The following is a 7,829-nucleotide window of genomic DNA, read 5'->3' on the forward strand; positions in this document are numbered from 1 at the left end:
TATAATCCCTCCTTCAATAATCTTATTCATTTATTAATATATCTCCTCTATAAACTGCCAGTGAACTTTATCTCTTTACCCCTTTACCCCTTCATAGTGTAGCAGTTTAAAATTTAAATATCTACAGTAATCTTTATTTAATGATAATGAAGTCTATTGTAGGTATTTTCATATTATTTCATTATGTAAACATTTACAAAATTTTGAGAGTAGTAGCAAATTATATTCTCAAGTAGAGGAAATTGGATTTCATAGTAATTAAATCATCAACCCAATGGCATAGCTATTAAACATCAGAGCTTGTTCCATGTCCTATATCATTAGATGTCATTCCAATTCTGTGCATATTTTTCTTCCACTGAGAGATCATTTTACACCAGAGGCCAGAGTGCATTCACATAATCATTTAACTTTGTTTTTCATTGCTCCAGAATCAAGCTTTTTTCTTTTTTTTTTTTCATAACTAAGAAGAGGGAAAAAAAAAAATCTTGTTACTTTTCTATCCCAGAAGAGAATTAGTGTTTTTTGTCCCTGAGATATCCCTAAAGATTTCAAAAGCCAGAGAATCTGATATAAGAGTTCAAATGCTCAATACTCATAGCATCTTTTAACTGAGCACGCAGTTCATTTTCACAGGTAATATGAAAGGATTTTCATTGACTACAAAATATTTTAGAAGCGATAACCTTAAATCTCACACTAGATTCTATGCCTTAATATTTAACTCTTAGATAAATTTTTATATTTAATTCAGAACTTAACTAAGGATTGAGTGAGGAAATTTATGAGACCATAGTAGGGAAAATAAGAAAGACTCCCTGAATTTTTAGCCCAATATAGCTATAAATTAGAAAATTGTTTTAATTTCCTAGATGGAAGACAGCAGTCAGAGTAAAGGTATAAATAAATGGCTATATTTAAACTTTAGGAAAATTAGTAAATGGAAAGAAAATTATTTATTAACCAGCCATTGGGTATATGTCTTTTGAAGATCATTATTTTTTCTCATGGAGGGATATAAATTAGCTGATTGATCTAGAAGCTATAGCAAGATTTTTGTTTCATTTTGTTTTCATAGTCTACTTAAGCTTGATTTTAAAAAAAGATTCAGGCACATAAGAATGTTAATTTGTATTTCTAGGGGCATAGCAATTCCAGAATTGTGGCATGTTACAATTAGCTTGTGATATGTTGATGGTAATAGCATGGGGTCTGGCAACAGAGAAATTTGTACTTCAGCCTTGGTGCCTCTAGTAATTCACTGTGTGAGCTTACTCAGTTCATAGGCCTAGCTGGTCCTTCAGTTGTCTGTTGGATAAAAGAATTCTCATTTATTTGGTTGTAGGTTGCTATGTAGATTGCATATATACCATCTCCAACCTCTTGTAGCCACTTTATGGTTTGCGGTAGCTGTTAACACAGCTTTGTTTTTCTCAAACTCAGTGTATTCATTGCATGAGTGTCTATTATTGTGTGTGTTTCCCACCTGTTTGAGAATTGAGGAGCTCATTTGATTTAGTTTTTCAGAATGATGATACTTTGTCAAAAATCTGGGACCCATCTTCCTAGACTCTTACTCTCAAAGTGAAATCAGCTAGATGCGAAAACAATCAGTTCTAATTTCCTTAATTAGTGGACAGAATCACCTGTTTGAAGAGCATCCTGGATAAAGTAAATGACCAAGTACTTTTTGTCTGTGTGTGTTAAGTCATGACTGACTTTTTGCCACCCCATGGACTGGCCCACTAGGCTTCTCTGTCCATGGAATTTTCCAGGCAAGAGTACTGGATTAGATTGCCATTTCCCTCTCCCGGGTATCTTCGTGATCCAGGGATCAAACCCACATCTCCTGCATTGGCAGATGGTTTCTTTACCACTGGCACCACCCGGGAAACACATTTTGTCTATCATTCCTAATTTCTCTGCAATGAAATAGGTAATTGCTCTAATGAAGTATGATTAAGTATAACATATGCCTTCATCCATAATCCACCTTTTGTACCTATGGCTGACTCATGTTGAAGTTTGATAGAAAAAACCAAAATTTGCAAAGCAATTATCCTTCAATTAAAGAATAAATAAATTTAAAAAAGAAAAGAAAGAAATGGAGAATAGAAAAAAAAATAGATCAGAGATATAAAGGTTTATGAGAAAGTTGTAAAGGACAAAATTATTGGGATATTTAAGTAAACATATTATTATTTTATTGATATGCCCCACATCAGAATGCAATGAAAGAGAATTTTTAAGATGACTGATAGGATTAAATACTGGACTCAGTTAGTTTAATTTCATGAGAATGATATTTTTAATTTATATTAAGTGTCATGTAACACATAGCTTAACTAAAAGAAGACCTACTTAAGATTTTGGTTTGGAGTCCATTTATTATCCAATGCTTTGACAAAAATTTGATTTCCTAGTTCCCTATTTATTTATAACTTCCCCATCAAGTTAAGAAAAATTTGAAACAAATTATAGTCATATTTAATATGTATGCATCCTTCACATATCATTGATACTTTAATAAAACATTTTAATGCATCTCATAAATAAGAAATCTGTTGTCATACCATGTTCATATAGTTAAACAAAATATGCACCAAAATTTTGATCAGTTTTATTCTTTTATTTGAAGGCTCAAGTTACTTTGGCTAAATCACATTAGGGGCTAAATATGAGATTAATTTTAAGGTTCTAGAGTTAAATACAATATTTTTTTATCTTCCACAACTGTGCTGCCTCAAACACTTCAGTTAAATAAAAATTAGAATCAAAATAAAGCTAAAGTTTCCCTTGTGAGGGTTAGTGAACATGTATTATTAAGAATTTCTTTATTAGACAATCTTGATGTATTTTTCAAAATTTGCCTGCATATTTGAATTATCTTTACTGTATTTCTTATCTGTCTAATTCCTATTTTGAAACTGATTCTTGTCAATCAACATTTTTGTGTGTAATATATAGATTTTGAAGCAGAAAGACTGATAATAAAGAATTTTAAAAATGACTATATTGTCGATACTCAAATAATACATTTAGTACACTTAATACCTTTAATGTTAATAAACTTGATGGTTTTATAAGATATTTTATTAATATAACCATTCAAACTAAACTGGAATTTTTATAATACATTTGTGTGTATATATGTGCTTTCAAGAGTAATATGTGAGTTCTTTGAATTAACAAAGAGATAAACAGTTGATTTAGTTATATATTATATTTGTACCATATATATTTCTCTAAGGATTAAGTAAGATTTTCCTTTTTGATTTGACAACTCCATAGTTGAAAAATTATTTATTATATGAATTAAGAAAAATTTTCACATGAATGGTGGAACTATCTGGGAAAATGAAGACATGGGACTTTGTTTTCCTTCTAAAAGTGATTTTAAGCTGATTTGCTCATTCTCTATTTGATGTATGCATGTCTCATTATAACAAAGACATAGTGCATTTCATGTTAGTAATATAAGCTATTGGTAAGTCACTGAATTCAGCTCATTCCCACCCACAGCAGATTTTTCATTCATCTGTATAGCACGCTGAAGAAAAACAAGAGTCATGATACTGAAATCTTGGTCCTAAATACAGTAAATGAAATATCGAATTGCTTCAATACTGGAGACTTTAGGAACAGATACTGATGACCTTTTAACATTTTGCTTGTTTGTTATGGGCTTTGCTTTCTTCTTACTCCACTGAATAAGCAACAGTCTGACATAGGGAAATATGAGCCATAATAAAACACTACATTGTGGTTTATATAGTCATGTGCTTCTTTTAGCAATACCTTTTCTAAAGAATTATTATCTGTCATCAGGAGATATTTACAATTAGTACTACTTATATCCAAGGGTTCTACTTCCCTGGATACAATCAAATGTAGATCCAAAGTATTGTGAAAATAATGATTTGCAGAGTTCAAAAGGTAAAACAAATTTGCAGCACATCGACAACTATTTTAAAAGCATTTAAATTGTATTTACAACCTTTTAGACAACATGCACATTATATTAGGTTTTATAAGTAATCTGTAGATGGGTTCAAGTACTTGAGAAGAGGTGTGTTGCTTATATTGTGAATTGCCGGGGTCCAGCCCCGGTGGATCCAGGGAATTCGAAGTGGGGACAGCGTCGGTGAGGATCAGGAAACAACTGCTTAATTAAATGTTAATTAAGGATATAAAGAGTGGTTAAATAAGGATAGCTCAGTGAGGAAATTCAGTGGACAAAAGAGGCTGAATAATTCAGCCAGAAGGTGAGAGACAGAACGACATGGGGAGACCAAGTTTCGGTGAACAAGGCCTGCACTTTATTTTCCAAAGTAGTTTTTATGCCTTAAGTTATGCATAGAGGATAATGGGGGAAGGGATAGAGTCATGCAGTAAGCCAGGCTTTCTTCCTGCAAACTTAATCATATGCAAAAGTTTAGGTGATTTTCATCATCTTCTGGCCCAGAGGCCTGTTAACATTTTAAGATCCTTTCTTCAGAAAACTTATTTTTCTCTAAAGGTGATTAGTCAGGCGCCACCCTCCAAAAGCATTAGATAAAGTTGCATTCTTATAGGGCAAAGGTGTGGTGGGCTATAACAAGAAAAAGAATTAACTCAAGGGTCCAAGGTTACAAACATTAAAGCTACTACTTACATTCCTATGCACCAATTATATTAATCAATACACTGCCAGGGACACAGCAGGTAAGGGATATGGAAACTTAGCAGCAAACATTGGCCCAACAAGTGAAAAACCCTTCACCAATACAATTTCTAATCAATCTTTTAACTGCTTAAAGGAATCTGTATTCAGACAGTTTAGAACATCTCATGCCTCTCACGGTTGTGAACTAAAACACTCTTGTCATGCCCAGGAACTTTATTAACTGGAGCAGTAATTTAACTCTTTTTCAGAGAGAGGTGGTGGGGGACAGCCCCCCTGTAAAGTCAGAGGCGTAGGTGAGAGCACAAAGCAGTACAGTAGGCAGACTCCGGTTTTGGGGTAGATGCTCGAGAATTTCCAGAGGGACCCCTGAGGCTTGATTGCACCTTTGCGTATGCCGAGCCTCCTTCTTCATGACCTTTGCCACAGGCAGAGTTCCTCACGCTGGCTCCTGGCAGTAAATATCTTCTCATTTTATATAAAGAACTTGTGCATCTTTCATTTTGGTATGGGGGAGGGGAATTCTGGAACTATGTGCTCCACACCTAGGGATGACCGTATCTTATACTAATTATAGAAAATTCAGGTACCAGAATGCCTAAGTGGTTAAGGCATTGGACTTAAGAGCCAATGGATTTATATCCTTGTGGGTTCGAACCTCACTTCTGGTACAAGTGGATCTGCTTGGGCTTCCCTGGTGATTCAGACTATAAAGAACCTGCCTGCAATGCAGGAAATCCAGGTTCGACCACTGGGTCAGGAAGATTCCCTGAAGGGAATGGCTACTACACACTCCAGTTTTCTTGCCTAGACAGAGGAGCCTGGTGGGCTGAAGTCCATGGGGTTGCAAAGAGTTGGACATGACTAAATGATATTACAATGATAATAATAATAATCCTATTTCCTAGTAATCTGGGGACATGATAAAGTTACATAATTTTCACGTTGGTTTTTAATTTTTAATTATTTTAATTGGAGGTTAATTACTTTACAATATTGTATTGGTTTTGCCATACTTGTTTTTTTTTTTTTAATTTATTTTAATTAGAGGCTAATTACTTTACAATATTGTATTGGTTTTGCCATACATCAACATGAATCCGCCATGCATGTACACGTGTTCCCAATCCTGAATGCCCTTCCACCTCCCTCCCCATATCATCCCTCTGGGTCATCCCAGTGCACCAGCCCCAAGCATCCTGTATCCTGCATCAAACCTGGACCGGCGATTCGTTTCTTATATGATATTATACATGTTTCAATGCCATTCTCCCAAATCATTCCCCCAATCCCTCTCCCACAGAGTCCAAAAGACTGTTCAATACATCTGTGTCTCTTTTACTGTCTTGCATACAGGGTTATCATTACGGTCTTTCTAAATTCCATACATATGTGTTAGTATATTGTATTGGTGTTTTTCTTTCTGGCTTACTTCACTCTGTATAATCGGCTCCTTGGTTGGTTTTTAACATTTAAATTTAACACTATCTTTTGATGTAAAGCATAAAGCGTCTGTCTACAAAGCGGGAGACCTGGGTTCGATCCCTGGGTTGGGAAGATTCCCTGGAGAAAGAAACGGCAATCCACTCCAGTACTCTTGCCTAGAAAATCCCATGGATGGAGGAGCTTGGTGCAGGCTACCGTCCATGGGGTCGCAAAGAGTCGGGCACGACTGAGCGACTACTTCACTTCACTTCACTTCTGATGTAAATGTATTTGCTCACATTTTACAAATTGTAAACTTCATGCATACTGTAGAAAATCTGGGATTAGCACTCAGATGTGTATTTTCTACTATAATAATTTTGGGGTTAAAAACTCTTATATTCATTTGTCTTTGTGGATTTTAAGATGACATAATATGAAAGTGAGCAGTCATGAATTTAACAGAAAATAAATTAGAAGTTAAAACATGTAAACTGGCACTATTTTTAACATGAAAATTTAATCAACAGCAGTTAATTTGTTTTTATAGAGTAATGCATCCACTTGGACACAACTTTTAATCACTGGACTGTTCCCTCATTGAAAAGGATTTCTCAGAAACAGATGTGAAGATGTAATTGGTGGACTCTATTTTTGCCATATATTGCTTTTGGAATGTAAAAATGAAGACTGAGATGTCAGGGTCACCATCAGACTTAGATTTATACAGGATTCAGATGAAAAATAGCACTGAGGTCACCATGTTTATACTGATGGGCTTTACAGATGATTCTGAGGTGCAAATCTTTCTATTTTTACTATTTCTAGCAATCTATCTTTTTACAATGATAGGAAATTTGGGGTTGGTTTTCTTGGTCATTATGGATTCCCGGCTCCACAACCCCATGTACTATTTTCTGGCAGCATTATCATTCTTGGATGCCTGCTATTCTTCTGTTATCACCCCCAAAATGCTGATCAATTTCCTATCAGAGAATAAAACCATTTCCTTTCTTGGATGTGCCACACAGATGTTTCTCTTTCTTACTTGTGGGACCACGGAATGCTTCATCCTGGCTGCAATGGCCTATGATCGCTATGTAGCCATCTACAAGCCTCTCCTGTATTTAGTTACAATGTCACCCAGAGTCTATGTGCCACTTATAATTTCCTGCTATGTTGTTGGTGTCTTGCATGCTACTTTACACACAGGGGCTACTTTTACCCTCTCCTTCTGTGGATCCAATGAAATCAGACATGTGTTCTGTGACATCCCTCCCCTCCTCGCTATTTCTTGCTCTGACACTCGCATGAACCAGCTTCTAGTTTTCTATTTTGCAGGCTCTATTGAGATATCCACCATATTAATTGTTCTGATCTCCTATGGTTTCATCCTGTTGGCCATTCTGAGGATGCGTTCTGCTGAAGGGAGAAGGAAAGTCTTTTCTACGTGTGGCTCTCACCTAACTGGAGTGTCCATTTTTCATGGTACGGTTCTCTTTATGTACGTGAGACCCAGTTCCAGCTATGCCTTGGATCATGACATGATCGTGTCTGTATTTTACACCATCATAATTCCCATGCTGAATCCCATCATCTATAGTTTGAGGAACAAAGATGTCAAGGATGCGATGAAGAAAGTGTTAGGGAAAAATTGGTTTATCAACAAAGTATATTTTTCACACTAAACATTAAATTGAAATAAATTATGACTGGTGTTTATTGTTTTCAAATAAAAAAG

The 7,829-nt window shown here is 35.3% G+C and overlaps 1 protein-coding gene across 1 annotated transcript; it reads left to right on the top strand.

The window, feature by feature from the left end:
- The first annotated feature begins 6,735 nt into the window (after positions 1–6,735).
- On the top strand, positions 6,736–7,776 carry LOC109569082 (olfactory receptor 5T1-like). Its single transcript, XM_019974402.2, has one exon. It carries the CDS (start codon positions 6,772–6,774, stop codon positions 7,774–7,776), a length of 1,005 nt encoding a protein of 334 aa, XP_019829961.2. The 5' UTR covers positions 6,736–6,771.
- Positions 7,777–7,829: the final 53 nt, after the last annotated feature.

This window comes from Bos indicus, chromosome 15 (genome assembly GCF_029378745.1).
Source record: "Bos indicus isolate NIAB-ARS_2022 breed Sahiwal x Tharparkar chromosome 15, NIAB-ARS_B.indTharparkar_mat_pri_1.0, whole genome shotgun sequence".
Taxonomy (NCBI): Eukaryota; Metazoa; Chordata; class Mammalia; order Artiodactyla; family Bovidae; genus Bos; species Bos indicus.

What these genes read in the sequence shown, in the direction of transcription:
- LOC109569082 (XM_019974402.2), top strand. Translation starts at nt 6,772, where the DNA reads ATGAAGACTGAGATGTCAGGGTCACCATCAGACTTAGATTTATACAGG.